This window comes from Eptatretus burgeri, chromosome 11 (assembly GCF_056783735.1).
Source record: "Eptatretus burgeri isolate ZD-2024b chromosome 11, Ebu_testis_v1, whole genome shotgun sequence".
NCBI classification, from domain to species: Eukaryota; Metazoa; Chordata; class Myxini; order Myxiniformes; family Myxinidae; genus Eptatretus; species Eptatretus burgeri.
The window spans coordinates 72,829,820-72,851,668 of record NC_140971.1 but is presented as its reverse complement, the minus strand read 5'-3'; the positions used below and the strand labels follow the sequence as shown (position 1 = coordinate 72,851,668).

The 21,849-nt window shown below is 46.9% G+C and overlaps 1 protein-coding gene across 5 annotated transcripts in view; it reads left to right on the top strand.

Annotated features, from left to right (window-relative positions):
• Window positions 1–1,017: 1,017 nt before the first annotated feature.
• Window positions 1,018–21,849, top strand: part of LOC147017364 (cGMP-dependent protein kinase 2-like) — a 123,540-nt gene continuing 102,708 nt past the window's right edge. For 2 of the 5 annotated variants that reach the window (XM_085846975.1, XM_085846976.1), the window contains exon 1: window positions 1,018–1,212. In XM_085846975.1, the coding sequence (XP_085703101.1) occupies window positions 1,211–1,212 (2 nt within the window). In that variant the 5' untranslated portion in view covers window positions 1,018–1,210. Of the gene's footprint in view, window positions 1,213–15,495; window positions 16,108–21,849 lie in introns of those variants that run through there. The other 3 variants (XM_085846974.1, XM_085846973.1, XM_085846971.1) reach the window with 3 other exon arrangements.

Sequence of the window (21,849 nt, the reverse complement as noted above, 5' to 3'; positions counted from 1 at the left end):
CAGGTGTAACCAATCACCTTCATAATCACACACCAAGTTAATTCTTGGACTCCACCTGTATTAAATTGAAGCGATTCTGATTATTTCAGAATAAAATCCGCTGTTCCTGTAGGTTCGTTCCCTCTGCTGGGGAGTGGATTTCACAGCAAAGTTTCAACTATGAGCACCAAGGAGCTTTCAAAAGACCTCCAGGATAAAGTTGTGGAAAGTTTTATGACGAGACGGTCATAAAACCCACTAGACATGAGGGGAAGGTTTAACTGCATGAAGACTAACAAAATAACTGCCTGGGACCCAACTGGATGTTGGGTGCCATAGTCTTAGAGGCAATCCTATAAAGTGTTAACCCAGTCTGCTTGTTTGTTCACGAATAATTATTACCCCGCACACGAAAAACGAAAAATGGGATGAAGCATGTCCGTCCATCTGTCCGCCTTATCAGTTTATGATCGAGGAACACCTTATTTGAATTGAATGTTATATTTTGAACACGAATCGAAACATGATTAAGAAGACAAGTTTGTCGTTTTACAATACTTTGGCTCTGAATTTGTCACAATCATGCATGCGGATAGAGTGAGATAATTTTTAAGCAGTGTAGCTGCTACAATATTCGGTATGTCCATCCGTCAAAAATTTTTTTTTAAGTGCTGCAGACGCTGAATTGACACAAGATGCCCAGCATTACAAGAAGGAAAGGCGAAACTGCACTGCTTCCTTCGAAAGGAAAGCACAAGTACAGAGAGAACACTTATCGACATTGGTTCTTCATCAAGGAATTTCTCTGGACAGGTAAAGTACCTATTTTCTTTGGACAGATATTCAATCCCACCCTACATAGTGGGATTTAACACTTATCTTCCATCCACAGGTAAAGCACTTACTTTCTATGAATAGATAAAATCCTCATTTTCTGTGGACAGGTAAAGCACTTTCCTTTAAGGTGAGTTCCATGATGCTACCACTGGGGCAATATAAATAGAGCTGAAAACATCACTGGGTTGTAAATCCCACTCAAGAGCAAAGGTCAATTATGAACATGGCATTCTCAAGGTATAAGTAGTGTCTCGGGAGCAAAGACCCGCAGTATTGTAAAGTAAAGGGGTTTCGTTATTTCTGAGCCACGCGTTCTCGACTTGTTGGATCCCGGGGGTCTTGAAGTCTGACTGAATGAGGTTTGGGAGAAAAGGACTGAGTATTGTCCACGAAAATGTGAGTGCAAAGTTCAGTGCATGCATATACGTATCACACGTAACTGTGTTTGACCATATTTAACCACCTTCATGTATATGCGGGGTTTGGAGAAACGTATTTATTGAATGTGGCTTTGTGAATTATGGCATCTGAGGACATGGTGTACTTGGCGTTTAAAAGTTGACGATAAGGTTCAGATCATGGCAGTAAAAGTTGTGCGGAACTCACAGGTAAGGAATCGCACAACAGTACACCGATGTCAAAAACATGAAGTGTTCAAAATGTTCTCACAACGAGATACTCGCAATAGCACAACACATTTTTGTTGTTGTTCTTTCATGTACGCAATTATTCCCACCTTGTCGTGGGGTTGGCCAGGAAATGTTTAGCTCAAGTCTTTCACGAGACGGCTGACCCAGCCTGACATCAAGTTAATTAATTGACATTGACACCAAGTAGGCTAGATTGAGAATTTTTTTAACTTGTTTCGGGTGACGTTGATAGCTTGCCTGTTCTTTGTGAAGGGCACCGTGGGATCTACAACATCCACTAACGAATACAGGCAAAGTCCAAGAAGTGCTTTTTGTTGAAATTTTCAATCCAAAGTCTCCATAGTTAGTAAATATTGTTTCTTGCAATTGATGTTTTTATGTATTTAAGAATAAAGTTGACGTTTCTTCAACATTTTGAAAGGCACACTTTTTAATCAATCTGTAGTTTTTGTTCCTGCGATGTTTGTTCCACTTTACATGTATTACTTAGACAGAACTAACCAGTAAATGGGTGCTTGCAGCCATTTGTGTTTAATTATTAACAAAGATAACAAAGGAAATGTTTTAAATAACCCGAGGTGCAGTCGTGGAATCAAATTGTTGAAGGCCACACACACACGACCTCACACAAAAGTAGTCTGTGGGACATGCATACATTTATTATTATGTCACTTTGCAATAGATTTGTGCAGCGATTGGAAAATCTATGGCCTGACACAAAGTAATGCCTTAATTAATTTTTGCTAATTATTACGTCAACATGTGGGCAGTGGATCAATTCGGTCAACATCTGGACAGTAGAGCAATTAGGTCAACACATGGACAGTCGAGCAATTAGGTCAACATGTGTACTGTAGAGCAATTAGGTCAACATGTGTACTGTAGAGCAATTAGGTCAACACATGGACAGTAGAGCAATCATTAAGGTAAATACATGGAAAGTAGAGCAATTCGGTGAACACTTGTACAGTGGAGCAATTATTAGGTCAACACGTGGAAAGTGGATCAATTAGGTCAACATGTGGACAGTGGAGCAATTATTAGGTCAACACGTGGACAGTAGAGTAATTTGGACAACACGTGGACAGTGGAGCAATTAGGTCAACACGTGGACAGTGAAGCAATTTGGTCAACACGTGGACAGTAGAGCAATTAGGTCAACAAGTGGACAGTAGAGCAATTAGGTCAACATGTGGACAGTAGAGCAATTAGGTCAACACGTGGACAGTGGAGCAATTTGGTCAACACGTGGACAGTAGAGCAATTAGGTCAACAAGTGGACCGTATAGCAATTAGGTCAACACGTGGAGAGTGGAGCAATTTGGTCAACACATGGACAGTAGAGCAATTAGGTCAACAAGTGGACAGTATAGCAATTAGGTCAACATGTGGACATTAGAGCAATCATTGAGGTAAATACATGGAAAGTAGAGCAATTAGGTGAACACTTGGACAGTGGAGCAATTATTAGCCAACACGTGGAAAGTGGATCAATTAGGTCAACACGTGGACAGTAGAACAATTAGGACAACACGTGGACAGTAGAGCAATTAGGTCAACACGTGGACAGTAGAGCAATTAGGGCAACACGTGGACAGTAGAGCAATTAGGACAACACATGGACAGTGGAGCAATTAGGTCAACAAGTGGACAGTAGAGCAATTATGTCAACACGTGGACAGTATTGCAATCATTAAGGTAAATACATGGAAAGTAGAGCAATTAGGTGAACACGTGGACAGTGGAGCAATTATTACGTCAACACGTGGACAGTGGATCAATTAGGTCAACATGTGGGTGGTAGAGCAATGAGGTCAACATGTGGACAGTAGAGCTATTAGGTCAACGCGTGGACAGTATAGCAATTATGTCAACACGTGGACAGTAGAGCAATTAGGTCAACAAGTGGACAGTAGAGCAATTAGGTCAACACATGGACAGTGGAGCAATTTGGTCAACACGTGGACAGTAGAGCAATTAGGTCAACAAGTGGACAGTATAGCAATTAGGTCAACACGTGGAGAGTGGAGCAATTTGGTCAACACATGGACAGTAGAGCAATTAGGTCAACAAGTGGACAGTATAGCAATTAGGTCAACATGTGGACATTAGAGCAATCATTGAGGTAAATACATGGAAAGTAGAGCAATTAGGTGAACACTTGGACAGTGGAGCAATTATTAGGTCAACACGTGGAAAGTGGATCAATTAGGTCAACACGTGGACAGTAGAACAATTAGGACAACACGTGGACAGTAGAGCAATTAGGTCAACACGTGGACAGTAGAGCAATTAGGACAACACGTGGACAGTAGAGCAATTAGGTCAACAAGCGGACAGTAGAGCAATTAGGTCAACACGTGGACAGTGGAGCAATTAGGTCAACAAGTGGACAGTAGAGCAATTATGTCAACACGTGGACAGTATTGCAATCATTAAGGTAAATACATGGAAAGTAGAGCCATTAGGTGAACACGTGGACAGTGGAGCAATTATTACGTCAACACGTGGACAGTATAGCAATTAGGTCAACACGTGGACAGTATAGCAATTAGGTCAGCATGTGGACAGTATAGCAATTTGGTCAATATGTGGACAGTAGAACAATCATTAAGGTAAATACATGGAAAGTAGAGCAATTAGGTGAACACGTGGACAGTGGAGCAATTATTAGGTCAACACGTGGACAGTGGATCAATTAGGTCAATATGTGGGTGGTAGATCAATTGTGTCAACATGTGGACAGTAGAGCTATTAGGTCAACACGTGGACAGTAGAGCAATTAGGTTCACTAATGGACAGTAGAGCAATTATTAGGTCAACATGTGGACAGTGGATCAATTAGGTCAACATGTGGACAGTAGAGCTATTAGGTCAACACGTGGACAGTAGAGCAATTATCTCAACAACACGTGGCTAGTCGGGCAATCATTAAGGTAAATACATGGAAAGTAGAGCAATTTGGTGAACACGTGGACAGTGGAGCAATTATTTGGTCAACATCTGGACAGTAGCGCAATTATGTCAACACATGGATAGTAGAGCAATTATTAGGTCAACATGTGGACACAGCAATTCCGTCAACACTTGGATAGTAGAGCAATTATGCTCAACATGTGGAATGTATAGCAATCATGCTCTACATTATTAGGTCAACACGTGGAAAGTAGAGCAATTAGGTCAACATATGGAAAGTAGAGCAATTATTAAGTTATCATGTGGATGCAACTTGGAGATAACAGCATGGACAGCAATGGGATGAATAAGCAGGAGCAAGTAAACGGGGCGGGGGCGTTGAGTGGAGGGTTCATGAGGGTGCAGGAGATCAATTCAATGGTTGGGGTGGAGAATGACAATATGGGATGGTGGTGCACTGCCAAACTTGTAGACCTCAAGGGAAGGCCAAGATTGAGCAGTCTTAAGATGGAGGTGCCACACAAGTGAGAGAAGAGGAGGAACAAAAAAGTGGAGTAGGTAGTGAAAGAAAGGAACAATGGAGTGGTAGTGAGCATGAAATTTGGGGGGAATTTCACAGTCACAAAGACTTGAAAAAGCATTACCACCGACTATAATTATTATGTACAAGCACTTACACAGGTTTGCTTGAAGAAGGAATGTCTTTTTCTTCTTCTTGTATAATCACAGCTTGGTTGCCAGGTAGCCATGATTTTTTGGGGGTGCAATTATGTCATTGAAGCTGCACCTCCATACCATAACACCCTATGTATCCCCATACCAGAACACCCTATGTACCCCCATACCAGAACACCCTATGTACCCCTATACCAGAACACCCTATGTACCCCCATACCAGAACACCCTATGTACCCCCATACCAGAACACCCTATGTACCCCCATACCAGAACAGCCTATGTACCCCTATACCAGAACACCCTATGTACCCCCATACCAGAACACCCTATGTACCCCCATACCAGAACACCCTATGTACCCCTATACCAAAACACCCTATGTACCCCCATACCAGAACACCCTATGTACCCCCATACCAGAACACCCTATGTACCCCTATACCAGAACACCCTATGTACCCCCATACCAGAACACCCTATGTACCCCCATACCAGAACAGCCTATGTACCCCTATACCAGAACACCCTATGTACCCCTATACCAGAACACCCTATGTACCCCCATACCAGAACACCCTATGTACCCCTATACCAAAACACCCTATGTACCCCCATACCAGAACACCCTATGTACCCCCATACCAGAACACCCTATGTACCCCCATACCAGAACACCCTATGTACCCCCATACCAGAACACCCTATGTACCCCCATACCAGAACACCCTATGTACCCCCATACCAGAACACCCTATGTACCCCCATACCAGAACAGCCTATGTACCCCTATACCAGAACACCCTATGTACCCCTATACCAGAACACCCTATGTACCCCCATACCAGAACACCCTATGTACCCCCATACCAGAACACCCTATGTACCCCCATACCAGAACACCCTATGTACCCCCATACCAGAACACCCTATGTACCCCCATACCAGAACACCCTATGTACCCCCATACCAGAACACCCTATGTACCCCCATACCAGAACACCCTATGTACCCCCATACCAGAACACCCTATGTACCCCTATACCCTATATTCATTTCACCGACCTGGGAAGGATGACAGACTGAGTTGACCCCACCTGGTGTTAATTCAGCAGCCAACAAGGCTCGAACTCAGGACTCAAAGATCTCAAATGAGCCACCCGAACCACAAAGCCAACATGAGGCTAAGAAGGAGTGTGAGCTGGAGGGATGAAAAAGTAGGAGAAAGAGCAGATGAGAGGCGGTAGTAAACTGAGGCCACCCACCTGTCTGCGATGAGCGACCAGCAGGTAGCAGGTAGCGGGTAGCGGGTAGCGGGTAGCGGGTAGCGGGTAGCGGGTAGCGGGTAGCGGGTAGCGGGTAGCGGGTAGCGGGTAGCGGGTAGCGGGTAGCGGGTAGCGGGTAGCGGGTAGCGGGTAGCGGGTAGCGGGTAGCAGGCCCTGTGATTCAGCTTCTTTGTGGGAGATACGAATAAGGTTGAGATCTTTGCGTTCCACACAATCCAGGTGCGTTCCACACAATCCAGGTGTGTTCAGTTGCCAAACCAGGCAGCCGTTCCTTATCAAGGGTTTCGAAACGAGTACTTGCTTGATTGCTTAAGCCACTTGGCGAGCGATCTACAAGAAACGATGGTGACTGAACACACATCACCCCCCCCCCCCCCAAGGAGAGACCGACACGATGCTGGGGCCTCAGTCCTGATGGGAGACCATTAATTACTCCATTGAGCTTCAGACAAAGATCTTGTCGGTTGTGAGTTCACATTTAGCAACATTGTTTCAAAACCACGTTTTCACTCGTCGACGACAAAAATGTCCTTCAGTTCTTCCTTCGCTCCCAATTCTTCCTTCATCCCTCGTTCTCAATTTCTTCCCTCGTTCTCAAATCCTTCCTTCGTTCCCTCGTTCACAATTCCTTCCTTCTTTCTTTCCTTACTGTTCTTTTTCCTTCGTTCGTTCATAATTCCTTCCCTCGTTCCCTCATTCTCAATTCCTTCCTTCGTTCCCTCGTTGTCAATTCCATTCCTTCGTTCCCTCGTTCCCTCGTTCCCTCGTTCCCTCGTTCTCAATTCCTTCCTTCGTTCCCTCGTTCTCAATTCCTTCCTTCTTTCTTTCCTTACTGTTCTTTTTCCTTCGTTCGTTCATAATTCCTTCCCTCGTTCTCAATTCCTTCCTTCGTTCCCTCGTTCGTAATTCCTTCCTTCGTTCCCTCGTTCCCTCGTTCTCAATTCCTTCCTTCGTTCCTCAAGTCCTTCTCATTTCTTTCCTCACTGTTTTCTTTTTCCTTCGTTCGTTCCACATTTTTCGTTTTCCCCCCAACTCCTCCGAGGCGGCTTCACGGATCGTTTGGAAACAAATGATGATTCATGACGTCGATGCACAAAAACTAATGGAGCCTTTAAAAAAAAATTCCATCCGGGTGATGAGAAAATTTACTAATAAACTAAAAATGTAATTGTAACCAATGTTTGTAAATGTCCATCACATGTCTCAAAATTCCATCATTAATGTTTGTTTCCTCGTTAATTAATTTCAACCTCTAAATCCTCTTGATTTGATCTTTATCGTTATTTAATCTAATATCTTAATGTCATTAATCCCTCCTTTCTTTGAAGAATGGGAAAAAAGGGGGATGGGGATGCAGAAAGTTCGGGTGGCTGGGGGGGGGGTGCAGAGAGTTAGGGTGGTTGGGGGGGGTGTGCGCAGAGAGTTAGGGTGGTTGGGGGGATGCAGAAAGTTAGGGTGGTTGGGGGGTGTGCAGAGAGTTAGGGTGGTTGGGGGAATGCAGAAAGTTAGAGTGGTTGGGGGGGGGTTGCAGAGAGTTAGGGTGGTTGGGGGGATGCAGAAAGTTAGGGTGGTTGGGGGGGTGTGCAGAGAGTTAGGGTGGTTGGGGGGTGTGCAGAGAGTTAGGGTGGTTGGGGGAATGCAGAAAGTTAGAGTGGTTGGGGGGGTTGCAGAGAGTTAGGGTGGTTGGGGGTGTGTGCAGAGAGTTAGGGTGGTTGGGGACGATGCAGAAAGTTAGGGTGGTTGGGGGTGGTTGGGGGCGGGTATGTGCAGAGAGTTAGGGTGGTTGGGGGATGCAGAAAGTTAGGGTGGTTGGGGAGGGGTTGCAGAGAGTTAGGGTGGTTGGGGGTGTGTGCAGAGAGTTAGGGTGGTTGGGGGATGCAGAAAGTTAGGGTGGTTGGGGGGTGCAGAGAGTTAGGGTGGTTGGGGGGTGCAGAGAGTTAGGGTGGTTGGGGGATGCAGAAAGTTAGAGTGGTTGGGGGGTGCAGAAAATTAGGGTGGTTGGGGGGGTGCAGAGAGTTAGGGTGGTTGGGGGGATGCAGAAAGTTAGGGTGGTTGGGGGGTTGCAGAGAGTTAGGGTGGTTGGGGGTGTGCAGAGAGTTAGGGTGGTTGGGGGGATGCAGAAAGTTAGGGTGGTTGGGGGGGGTTGCAGAGAGTTAGGGTGGTTGGGGGGGATGCAGAAAGTTAGGGTGGTTGGGGGGGTGTGTGCAGAGAGTTAGGGTGGTTGGGGGGGTGCAGAGAGATAGGGTGGTTGGGGGGGGTGCAGAGAGTTCGGGTGGTTTGGGTGGGGGTGCAGAGAGGGGACAGCCCTTTTCATCATTTTTAATTCTTTTACTCTTTTCGTCTTTTCTGTAGATCCTTAGACACGTTCAACACATTTAGACTCCTTAAGACCCTGTAGATCCCTTAAGACCCTTTAGAACCTGAAGACCCTCTAAGACCTGTAAAGACCCTTAAGAATCCCATGACCTTTAAGACCCCTACGACCATTTAGAATCCTAAGACCATGAAGACCCTTTCGTACCCCAAGGTCCCTTTAGATGCTTGAGACCACTAAACCCCTTTACACCCTTAAGACCCTGTAAATCACCTTATGCAGCCCGCGGATGACCGCCTTTCAACGGGAGACAAGTGTGTGTCTCACTTTGGACTATTCATGACAAAAGGAATAGGAATTTCTGGATTGGGTAGGCAGGGGATTCCAAGCAGAAAACACACACACACACACACACACACACACACACACACACACACACACACACACACACACACACACACACACACACACACACACACACACACCTGTCCCTAACAATTGTATCACACACACACACACACACACACACACACACAGAAAAAACAACACGCACACACTCATACAAACACAAACATATACACACAAACATACAAACAAACAATAACACACACACACACACACACACACACACACACACACACACACACACACACACACACACACACACACACACACACACACACACACACACACACACACCAAAACTGAGGCAACAGATATAAATGTAAATCCCTGTTCGGAATCACGATGAATCTTACCTATCTAATCTTATTCATTCACATCGAAACACGCGACAGACACGACACAAAGTTCATGAGACAAATTTGGAGAATGTAATCTGAGCCGGGGGTAATATGATATTTTTTATTCTCAGACCCATCTTTCACTTTATAGACACTGGGACATAAGCAAGGATGAGGGAGTTGAGTGGACAGAGGAGGTGAAAAAAAATACATAATCGATATATAATATGTATATATATATATATATATATATATATATATATATATATATATATATATATATATATATATATATATATATATATTGTTGTGGTTGACGAAATTCGCAAACCACCATTCAGGTCCCTTAGTTGAGATATCTCTGTAAGTATATGTGTAGTTAGCCCAAACCCGTTGTTTAGAGGGAATAAATGTCATTCATTCGGGCTGCGACCCTTCAAGATAGCCGTTTTTCTGTTCTATCTTTATTTTGAGCCAACCACGTCTCAACAGCCATCACACAACAACCACCAACCGCAACGCCGCTTCACAACAACAACAACAACGCCAACAGCCACGACCTTTACCGTCACATCTCGCTCTCGCAACCATCGCATCACCGCCATTCCCGCGCCGCTTGTGGGCACCGATCCTGGACTCGTACAGGGCGCGCACCGAGCAGCGGGTGCAAAAAGCGGCCTTTCCGAGAAATCGGATCAAGAATGATTCACGCCCACTTCTGTTCTGTCCTATCAGCGAGCGTGGGGCGATTTGGCCCCGCCTCCAGGCGCGTCGGAGTATAATCGATATATGCAGATTCGAGGATCAGGAATGATTCACGCCCACTTTTCCTCTGTCCAATGGGCGAGCGTGGCTCCGCCCCCGAGCCGATCCTGATCCAAAAATCTGCATATGGTTTCTCCTGTCGCGCTATAAAGCGCCGAGCGCGGGGCAAATCGAGGGAAGAGTTGGAGAGTTGTGGCGGCGGCGAAATCAGTCGAGAGAGTGTCTGTCGGGGTCCGGAGAGTCTGGAGAAGCCAAGGAGCTTTGTGGAGGTCTGCGCTCGTGTCAGAGTCGGGGAGCTGCGGAGAGGGGAGGCCGGGAACGCGGTCGAGGTCGCAGTGGAGTCGCTCGTCGCGGGACCCAAGCCAGCCAGATATCCTCTTTCCCCCGAGCATCAACAACCCCCCCCTGTACCCCCCCCCCGCGCTGAAATAGTGTGAGAAGGGGGCCCCGTTCCCACCCCATTCCAGGCAGTGCCAGCGAGGCCCGCGGAGTCGGGGCGCCGCCGCCATTTTGCGGCTCATCACCAGACGGGTAGGCTCGACGCGGTCTCGGCCCCAGGCCCGTCTGCCCCCTTATCGTTGAGGGTGGCCCCTTTTTCTTTTGCTTTGGAGTATATGTGTTGTCGGCGCCGTCTGTGAAGTAAAACTGTGTAACTGTTGCCGTGTGCTCGCGTAGTCGGTAGTAGATCTGCATTGTGTTTCTTTTGTTGCAATTGCTTTTGGTGCGTAATTGTTGTTTCTTCTTTTGTTACATTTGCTTCTGGTGCATAATTGTGGTAATTGTATATGTGTGCTTTCCGTTTGCCGCGGAATAAATGTGCTTTATGTTGAACTGTTTCTCCCGTTTCGCTTCGTCTTTTCTCTAATTGAATCTCCATCTTACTTCACGTAAAGGGTTGGTCGTGGGCTAAATACGCCCGATAATTAATCGGAACCGTCGAGGTTGACGATAACACCACTCGGTTATCCCGATAGTACGGAACGGGTCGCTTAAAGTGGCCCGTGTCCGAAGTCGACCTGCGGCGAGGTGCGATCGCCCGGTCTACCCTCCGTGTGGGTACTTAGGTAGGTCGAATTTGGCGAACAACCCTATCCCACGCGGGGGGCCGATTGGCACGATCGTGGTGAGGCCGAAAGGCCCACCCGTGACTAGTTCCCGGCGTTAGTCCGAGAGGGTCACGACGGGATTGTCCGTCCGGTGGGCGACGTGCCGCGATTCGAGTTACGTGGCCGCCCGCACGCTGGCGGGCGCGAATCCGCAACAATATATATATATATATATATATATATATATATATATATATATATATATATATATATATATATATATATATATGTTGTGACCACAGTGCAGTCATTGTAGTTTCAAAATATGTTGATGCTTGAAGGGGGCTAAGATCTCGGCGATGGATTTTCAGTTTTATATCACTACTAGATGACCGGTGAACCCGTTGGGTTCCCGTTGTGACAGTGGTTGATGAAAAAAATCATTTCAAGAAAAAATAAGATAGCTCTAGCGAACTATACCGCTGAGGTTGTTTGCATTGTTCAAATTCTCCTGAAGAGTACTTGACTCAATCGGGAATTGATTTTTGAATAATTTCTTTTGTTGCCCGATTTGAACGAAACTTGATACTACACACCGCAGGAGAATGGTGAGTAAGGTGGGCCGAAAATCTTTGCACTATCTTGAACCGTTTTTGCTGTATTTCGGGAACATACAAACATACATACATACATAAATACATACATATTGATACGAATTCGCACCCGCCGGCGTGCGATCGGCTGCGTTCCTCAAATGGCAGCCGCGTCGCCCACTGGACAGACAATTCAGTCGTGACCCTCCTGGAACTATTGCCAGGAACCAGTCACAGGTGGAGGTTTAACCTCACCACAGCCCAGTCTGCATTCTACCCACGCGAAATAGGGTGAATCGCCGAATGTCGATATACCTAAATACCCACGTGGGTAACCTACCAAGGGGCTGCACCGCACAACAGGTCGGACTGGGACACGAACCGCTTAAGCGGTCTGTTCCGTACTACAGTGATAACCGAGCGGTGTTATCGCCGACCTCGACGGATCCGATTCTCTTTACCGGGCGTTCAAAACCCACTACTCATTCAACGATGCAAGATGGCTTTTCAAAAGGGAAATAGGACACGACGAACGGGGTACATTGCACACAAGGACATTTATTAAAAAGCACAACACAAGCAAGGGCAGTCATGCAATATACAAGCAAGGAAAAAGCATTACCACCAACTATAATTATTATGTACAAGCACTTACACAGGTTTACTTTGAGGACACGGCGCCACAGCATGCATACAAAAATAACAGGAAAAGACCTCCCTTCAGCGGCCGTTGAGTCCCTCTCCCACGACCGTCAGCGTGGTCGCGCCTGGTTCCACCTCCCACGCGGCCGGCGAACCCTCTCCGGCACCCCTTGTCCGGACGCGCAGGTCCACCAGACAGCCGGCACTGCTGCGCCTTCCGTCCACGTCTCCACCAACAGGCCACTCCCCGGACCACACGCGCAGGAACGAGCGAGGGGAAGAAGAATTGGACCACCAGGGAGACATGGCGAGCATCAACCGAGAAGAGGGGCGAGCCTCGCGCACGTCCGCCCTTTATAGTGCCGGGCTCCGCCCTTCGCCCCACCCCACTTCTGACTCCACCTCCCTTCGAGAAGGTTCCCAAAAAGGGGCGTTCCTCATTCCCGTCCATCGACCAATGGGGAGCGAGCTGCCCCACCCCTTTCCTTCACATCAAGCACGGGGGATTCAGGCGGAAGAATCAAGCGAGGGAAAATTAGGCGGGAAAAACCCCACAGGCTCCGCGAGAGCTTTTGTTCTGTCAATCCTGCCGGCGTTCTCGGACGGTTCCCGACGCGGAAACCGTCGTAGCGTGGACCGTAGAGGATGGCGTTCTCAAGCGGGCGTAGTGGCGAAGATGGCGGTGGTCGTTGTGGGGGTGATTTGAGCGTGGTTGGCGTTGTGGCGTAGTTGGTGGTGGAGGTTGTTTGTGTGGAGGTTCAAAATAACGCTAGGTAAAGAAAAACCCTATCTCAAAGAGTTGCAGCCCGGTGAAACACGAAGAAAGTCCTTTAACAACGGTGGGGACCTATATCTGCACATAAACTTCGCGGCATAATTGAGCTAGGAACCTTAACGGTGATCTGCGAATTTCCACAGCCGTATCAATATATACAAGATGAGAGTTTTAGTAATATATAGATAGATAGATAATTACCTCATCCACCGAGGGTGGACAGAGGTTACGGTATGTTTTCACCCCTCTTTGTCTATTTGCCTGTGAGCAGGATATTTCAAAATGTTATGGCTAGATCCGGACGAAATTTGGTGAACATTTTGAGTGTGTCACAAGGACGAATCGATTTGATTTTGGTGAAGATCCAGATCTGAATCCAGATACTAGAAATTTTAAGGTGACTCTTTACCATTGAGAGATCGAGCCAAAAATGATAATATTGTTACGGATCTGGAAACCATATGCATTCAAACATACAGATGTCCCAAGAGTCAGTTGTTCCGTGAAGTACATGTGAGACAGGTCCCTTCCTTTTTTCTAGTGGGAGAATCAAAGGTGTGCGTTGCGATGTGTTTTTAGGTAGGTTTTTACATCTAACGACCATCCAACAAACCATCTAAGACCATCCAACAAACCATCTAAGACCATCCAACAAACAAACCGACAACACCACTGAACAAGCACTTCACTCGCCTAACCGGCAACTTGCTGTCCGAGGCAGAATCTCTGGCAGTTCCTTCTCGGCTTCCACAAACTTTGTAACTTCTTTTTGACGAGTATGGGCATGCATGGAGTGGGGGTGGGGTTTTCCCGCATGGCCGAAATCCCGACCAGAAAGGGCGGACCCATGGGAGCCCCGTCCAATTAAGGCAGACAGTGATGTCTGTTCCACCAAGCCCCTGCCCCGTTCGGGGAGGTCCATAAAAGTTACGAAGCCATCCCCAGTGGAGAGTTCTGAGGGGGTTTGGTCGTTCGTTCTGAGTAAGTCTCTTGGAGGAGGAACGAGAGTTCTTTTGGAGGAGCAAGTTGGTTGGTGTGCGCTCTACATTTTACTGGCGTTTGTGGAGTTTTCCTGGGTCCCGTCCGCGCACTACCGGATTTAGGGGTGGCCAGGTGGGGCCATGGCCCCGGGGCCCCGCACATTTCGGGGCCCTCCACAATTTTGATGACATTTTGAAAATCCCTTGAAAATGTGCTTCTTAAGTTTTATTGTCGGTGAATGAAGATTGTAAACTCTTTGTAAGGATATCTTTTCAAAATTGTCCGTCATTGTGAGTGTCCTTTTCAAGCTTTGGCTTTTTCAAGCCGTTTCTTCCACGGTCCACAGAACAGATCCAACGTGGTAAAAATTCCCGTGGCAAGCCTCGGGCATTGGGGGCCCGCATTCGGATCCTTTTTTGGATCGATCATCGATGCTTCGGATGGGTGAGCGTGACCAACTAACAACGGCACTGCCCGCCAGAGCCCAGCAAGCACAGACGGAATACAGAGGTCCAGCCAGAGGAGGGGTGAAAAGTTGAAAGTCGATGTGGTAAAACTAGGCCAGGCCGGCACAGCACACGGCCGGCAGGGGTAGTATTGTACACACTGAAACTGCGGCTGGCAGGGAACGCCGTCAGTTCCCTGCTTACTGGCGCACACAGCACAGTAACACGGTGTGACTTTCTATGTTCCAGGTGTGTGAAACATACTTGTTAGAAAGTCTTTGCTGTTTCACCATATGTATGAACGATTGCGACTCTTGTGCCCATGAATGTTTCATGCAATTTATGAATACCATGTTGGTGTGGTGCAAGCCTGTAATTCTGACTTTATTGGCGTTTTCCCATCGGATATGGTGAGAGCTTCCCGTTTCTTGTCGGTTGGTGTAAGTGAACCGTCGCCATATTGTTTATTCGTGCCATTAAATTAATAAACATTGTGCAGAAAGGGAACTTCGGCGTCTCGTCTCATCCAAGCCGTTTGATCACGGTATTTTCCTGGATCCGCTGTTCATCGTTATCCTCCGTATTAGCAGACTTACTGTAGGTTACCAGAACCTACTTTTCAATACTTGTGGTTCGTGATTGTGGTTCGTCCCACGTGCACTCTGACGATATCTCGGTTACTCGGTACCTACCAGCTGAAGAAACCACAATGAGCGGCTTCGGTGACGACAGGCACAAATCCAGGGCTCCACGGAAATATGACAGGTGGTGCTCAAAATCGGAAACGTTCCAAGGAAAAAGATGAAAGACACAAGGCCGTCGTCGACAAGACCCAGAAAATCTCAGAGTTTTTCTCTCCTGCACAAACAGGCGATTCGTCCATGACAGAGGCTGGAACACCAACAGAGACAGAACAAGCGGATTTGGAAACTCAACCCCGGCGTCAAGATTCGCCCAACATCTCGGAAGGTTCCACTGATGAAGAACATGCATCACGTGAAGAAGTGCGAGATATACTGACTGATCGTGGACCTGGCTTTGCCATTGACATTGGATGTTGGCCTCCTGAGCGACCATCATCAGAGATGATCGACTTCTGGTCATCACGAGATTTGGAGCCCCTGCAGAATTCGACTGGTCCCTTTGATTCATCCATACAGTTCGTTGAAGGTAGGAAACGCTGCTGCTCCAAGAATCTTTTTTTTACAGTAGACTACAAAACGGAGAGTCCGTGAAAAGGTCCTGGCTTTGCTTCTCCACATCAACCGGAAAACTGTACTGCATCGCTTGCAAGCTCTTTGGAGGCGCTACTGCCCTGCGCGGGGAAGGATTCAATGATTGGAAGCATGCCAGTCGTTCTATCGAGGTGCATGAGCGTTCGCATGTACATTGTGCGAATATCCGCTTGTCAGAAAGATCAACATCCGCAGGTCGTGTGGACACTGAACTCGTCAAACAGGTGAGTGAGATTGCGTCCTATTGGAGCGAGGTGCTGAAACGAAGTGTGAGCATGATATCGTTTCTCGCTGAGCGTGGTCTGGCGTTCGGTGGATCGGAAGAAATTGTTGGGTCACGGACGAATGGTAACTACCTTGGTTTAATGGAATTACTTGCGGAATACGATCCATTTTTGGCGCAGCACATTCAGAAATATGCCAACCAAGGTAGTGGCTGCACCACCTACTTATCATCTATGACATGTGAAGAGTTAGTCTCCATCATCGGAAAATCTGTTCTGGATAACATCGTCGCGCTACGCCAGATTATTTGATGCCCTGAAAGCCAAAGGTCTGCAAGTACCAAAGCGCCTCAGCGACACTCGCTGGTCGGCTCATTCTGATGCAACCCAAGCTCTTCCAGACGGTTACAGTGAAATCATGGATGTCCTCTGAAATCGCAAACGATGAACAACTGAATAGTGAAACGAGAAACACCGCCGAGACACTTCACCAAATGATGTGCACGCTCGAGATAGGGTTCTATGATGGTTTCTGGTCTATTGTCCTTGGTAGATTTGATCGTACGAGTAAAACCCTTCAGTCACAAGCTTCCAATCTCAACACAGCCGTGCAGCTCCTCAAGTCACTGGCGAGCTTCGTGCAGTCATTACGCGATCAGTTTGATACATCCGTTGTTGACGGAGTGGAGCGCTCAGGTACGGAGGAATTCACGCGCGGATCGCGTAGATGAAAGCGTAATGTCCGCCTCGCTCCCTTGGACTACGGACACACTCCAGAAGTAGAACTAGATGCCAAGGAGTCCTTTCGCATCAGTGGATACGATGCAGTGATCGACATACTGCTATCGCAGTTGGAAAACCGTACAAACGCTTACAGCGAGATGAGCGACAGATTTGGATTCCTGCGTGCTCTTGTTCAACTCGAAGTGGAGCAGATTCGAGAGTCATGCTCAAAGCTCGTCGAGCTGTCTCGGGAAGATCTATCACCTGACCTCACAGAAGAAATGATTCAGTTTCAAGCCACGATGAAGGAGTCAGAGCCAGACTCGGGCCGTACTGAACTCGAGATGTGCAGTTTTCTCATCGAGCGAAAACTCACCGATACTTTCCCAAATGTGGAAGTGCTGCTTCGGATTTACCTCTCACTGATGGTGTCGAACTGCTCCGGGGAGCGCTCGTTTTCGAAACTCAAGCTTATCAAGAACCATCTTCGCTCCACGATGGGGCAGCAGAGACCGGTCAATCTGACCATCATTTCAACCGAATCCGATGTGCTCAATTCCATGCAGGTTGACAGTATAATATCCGAGTTCACTGCTGCGAAGTCGCGCAGGAAGCTTGTCCATTGATTAAGGCACCGTGTGTATGTTCATTGATGTAGATGACACTGCCGTATATTTGCAGTCGCTGGAAGTCGGTTATTAATCACCATTTCGGATTTCTCTTGTCCAGAGGGTTTTTAGAAGTTAGAAGATTTTTAGTCGAAGTTCGTAGAATGATTAATTACAGTGCATCGTTTGTTATTTTCTTATATTAGTCCATCTCTATCTCTTACTCTTGCAGCAACAGCATTTTTGTGATTTGATTTTAGAATGAGCTCAGAGATAAGTCATCAGCTCATAGACAAGTCACCAGCCATATCAATAACAATCCGTCCATCTTGTCATATTGTCAGATTTAATTGTAATTTGTGAACATGTATGCCAAATCATTCCTGATCAGGATCTGCCAAATCTATAGATACAAGTTCAGTTGTTGATGAAAAAGCAGTTATAATTTAAGTTGTTGATTAATCTCCAAATTTGGGGGCCCCCCACAATCATTGTGCCCACGGCCCCCCACATGGGAAATCCGGCCCTGCGTCCGCGACCCTGATCTCTGCCCTGGGACTCTGACTGCCCCACTCGGTTTCTGTATCTGGTAAGAGTTTACCATCAGACCTCTCGCGGTCTGCAAGCTCTCTCCGGTGTGGTGCACCGAGCTCGTGCCGCGCGTAACTCTCGTCGTCCGCCCGACAGCTCGGACTGGGTTTTGGGGAAACGGACGGGGTTTGTTCGGCGCTATTTTCCGCGCTTGGGCACGGGGTCCCAGGGCTTGCGCGAGGATCAAAGGAGCAAGGCAGGAACAACAAGCTCATGACCCGAACCAGAAGACGACCATGAACCAGAAGACCAACATGAAGACCAACATGAAGACCCCATGAACCAGAAGACGACCAACACGAACCCTCCTCGTCCGTTCCTTTTGTAGCGCGGGGCTCCGTCCTTTGCCCCGCCCCGTTTCTGGCTCCACCTTCCTTCTGGAAGCTTCCCAAAAAGGGGCGTGCCCTCTCGTTCCCCCCTCCCCGCGCCGTGCGGGGGGCGAGGAAAGTCAGTCTTGGCTCGGGGCCAGGGAATTATTCTCCCAAAATCAGGCCCCCACCTTTTTTCACCTTTGACCTCCAGCTCAAATCGCCCCTCCCCTGTGTCTAAGCGCGGGAAAAGCAGAAGGGAAAATCCCACAGGCGTTGTTGGTTTTTGGTCTTGCACGCGCCGTACGACGAGGGAAGAAAGACTCGGGCGGGAGATGCCCCTTCGCACCCCGGCCGCCGCTGCCACTCCGCCTCTCCCATCCGTCCCGCGGAGATCGTGACCGCACGGTGCTCGTTGAATGGCCAGTGGCGAAGATGTGGTAGCATAGTTGTGGAAGGTGGCGTCGTGTAGTGAATGGCGTGATCGTTGAGATGTTGGTTGTGGCGATGTTCGTTGTTCTTGCACCAAATTAACAATAGCCAAAGAAAAATGGCTAACTGAAGCGTCGCAGCCCGAATGGATCACATATATTCCCTCTATACAACGGGTTTGGGCTAACTACACATGAACTTACCGATATATCTCACCTGAGGACCATTTATGGTGTAATGCGAATTTCCACAACCATTACAATATGTATGGATATATATATATATATATATATATATATATATATATATATATATATATATATATATATATATATATATATATATATATATATATATATATTTGGGTGGTCCACACATTTTTTTTCCGAATTTCCCGTGTCCACAAGGCTTGATTTTGTCCACTACCACTGTGGATTTATTCTACAAAATTTCATGGCGATTGGTGTATATCTCGGGGTCGCTCAGAAAGTCAACTTTTGACCAAAACATCAAAAAACATTCGAGAATATTGGATTTTTTGTTTCAAACACTTTATTATTCCACAAGTTAAGGCCCAGTCACACCTTGACGTTTTAGCCAGCTTATGCCGATTTTTGAAAAATTTGTCTAAAACGCTGGCACACGTCGAATACGTTATGGGTAAGTTTTGGAAACATTGAGAGCACGCTGAAAAACACTGCCATACGTCGTAGTACGCTGGCTTTCATCGTTGTTCTTTGCGTGTCCTCAAATTATAGCATGCTTGAAATTTTACGACTTGTGCCAGCGTATGACTCACAAGTTCCGCTACGCTGGCCATAAGTTGTAGGCACGTTATGCGATCGTTGACACACGTCGACACACGTTACTTGTAAGTTAATCATAAGTCGAAACACGTCGAGGTAATGTTTAGCGTACCCGAAACTTATTTCTAACCTATGAGTAACGTGTTGTAGGCACGTTACGCGATCGTTGACACACATCCACACACGTTACTTGTAAGGTACTCATAAGTCAAAACGCGTCAATGTAATGGTTAGCGTCGTCTTCCAGACTCCCTGTTTTTTATTTTTTATTTTAGTTTTTTTTTCTTCGGTATGACGGTCACGTTGACTCTTCGATTTCTAGTGCGGTTGTGATTTACATCGTTGAGCGGCAGCCTATTAATTATATTATATTATAACCGCACTACAAATCGAAGTGTCAACATCACCGTCATACCGAAGAAAAAAAAAAACAGGGAGTCTGGAACACTGACGCTAACCATTACCTCGACGTGTTTCGACTTATGGGTAACTTACAAGTAACTTTTGTCGACGTGTGTCAACGATCGCATATTGTGCGTACAACTTATTCCCATCGCATGCGGAACATGTGAGGCATACGGCAAGTACGTCGTAAAATGTTTAACATGTTTAAAAGTACAAGACGTACTCCACTTAATACGACGTATGATAGCGTACTTTAGCGTTCTATTCACATATACCAAACTTACCCATACCATAATCGACGTGCGCCAGCGTTTTAGACGCATTTTTCAGAGGTCGGCATACGCTGGCAAGATCGCCAAGGTGTGACTGCGATGTTGACACTTCCATTTCTCCGGCAGTTATGATTTGAATCGTTATGCGGCAGCCTTTTAATAGGCTATGCCACGTGATCGTCGGCGATACGTGCAGCTCGCTATGCATAAGTTACACTATCGTTGGGCATAGGTTGTGAATGCCGAGAACAGGCTAAGCATTCATTGGTATAAGTTATCTATAAGACAACAAAACGTTCTGTGTCCGTTACTAATATGTTATGCATACGACCAACTCGTTATGAATACGTCTGAATCTTTAAAAAAAACATCAAAAGTTCAGCGTAAGCCAGCGTTTTTCATACATTTTCATACGTTGCCATTGCTGGCTTAAATCGTCAAGGTGTGACTGGGCCTTTACATAAAAAGATGCAGCACACTGCACTCTGCACTACAACACTGTCATAACACGTCACATTTCTCTCTCCGTTATCCTGCCCTCGGCCGAGTTCATCAAAAGGGCCTTTGATGGCTCGGGAAGGGCCTTGCGATGGTTCGAAATAAGTCTGAGTAGGTATTGTTTCTGTTCCTCGTCTTTCGTGAGTGTCTCGTTGTACTGCTGGACAAGTCGGATACCGCGCTCGGCAGTGTCATTTACGACTTTCAGCCTCCTACATGCCTGCTGGAGCTCTGTGTAGCAGGGATGGCTCTCCCACTCATTCGGCGCTACCTTCAGGAATTTGGAGGCCTTTTGCAGCTTTTTTCACCCAGCAGGGAGAAGAAGGTCATCGTTCGTTCTGTAACCAATCCTGGGATTTGTTCAGGCCCCGCAATCATGTCTGATGGAGGAATTGGTCGATGGTACTCGACAGCTTTTGGTCTGGACAAATTGGTGACCATCTTCGACTTCGTCTTCTCGGTCACGCGATTGTCGAAGAAGGCAAAGCCCACCAAGTGTTCCGACAGGTACCACAGGTGGTTCGAGAATGCTTTAACTCTCTTGTCCGATAATTTCCGATCCGGGTAACGTTTGAGCACATTCATGAACTGGATGTCGTTATAAGGAGCCCGGACCCCAATGGGTGCGTCGTTCCAATATTTTACGTACGCCAGGCTCACAAACAAGGCAAAGTCCAGAATATTCTTGCTTTCCTTTTTTGTCAGTTTTGAATTGATGGTGGAACAAGTAAATTTTTATAGCGTATATTTCTTTAGCCATCCATCGAGCGTGATGCATCGCTCCTGGAGCCCAGAATATGAAGGATCCGGCATCTGCATCGCCACCTAGGAATAGGAGGGATATCTTCAGCAATTCCAGGTAATCGTCCCTCGGTTGTTATTGGGTGATTGCTATCGGTAAATAATCCAACATCTCCACTCGCAGCTCAGCGAGTACTGGATCATCAAAACCCGTACACACGTCGTACTGGTTATGATCCAAGTCTGCCCATTTCTTCTGGAAGCGTTTGAACAGAAGATCGGCGGGGCCAGAAGTTCCACCAAATGTGCAGGCATAGGCGTGCGACAGAACTATTTCATGCATGTGGTGTCTACATGC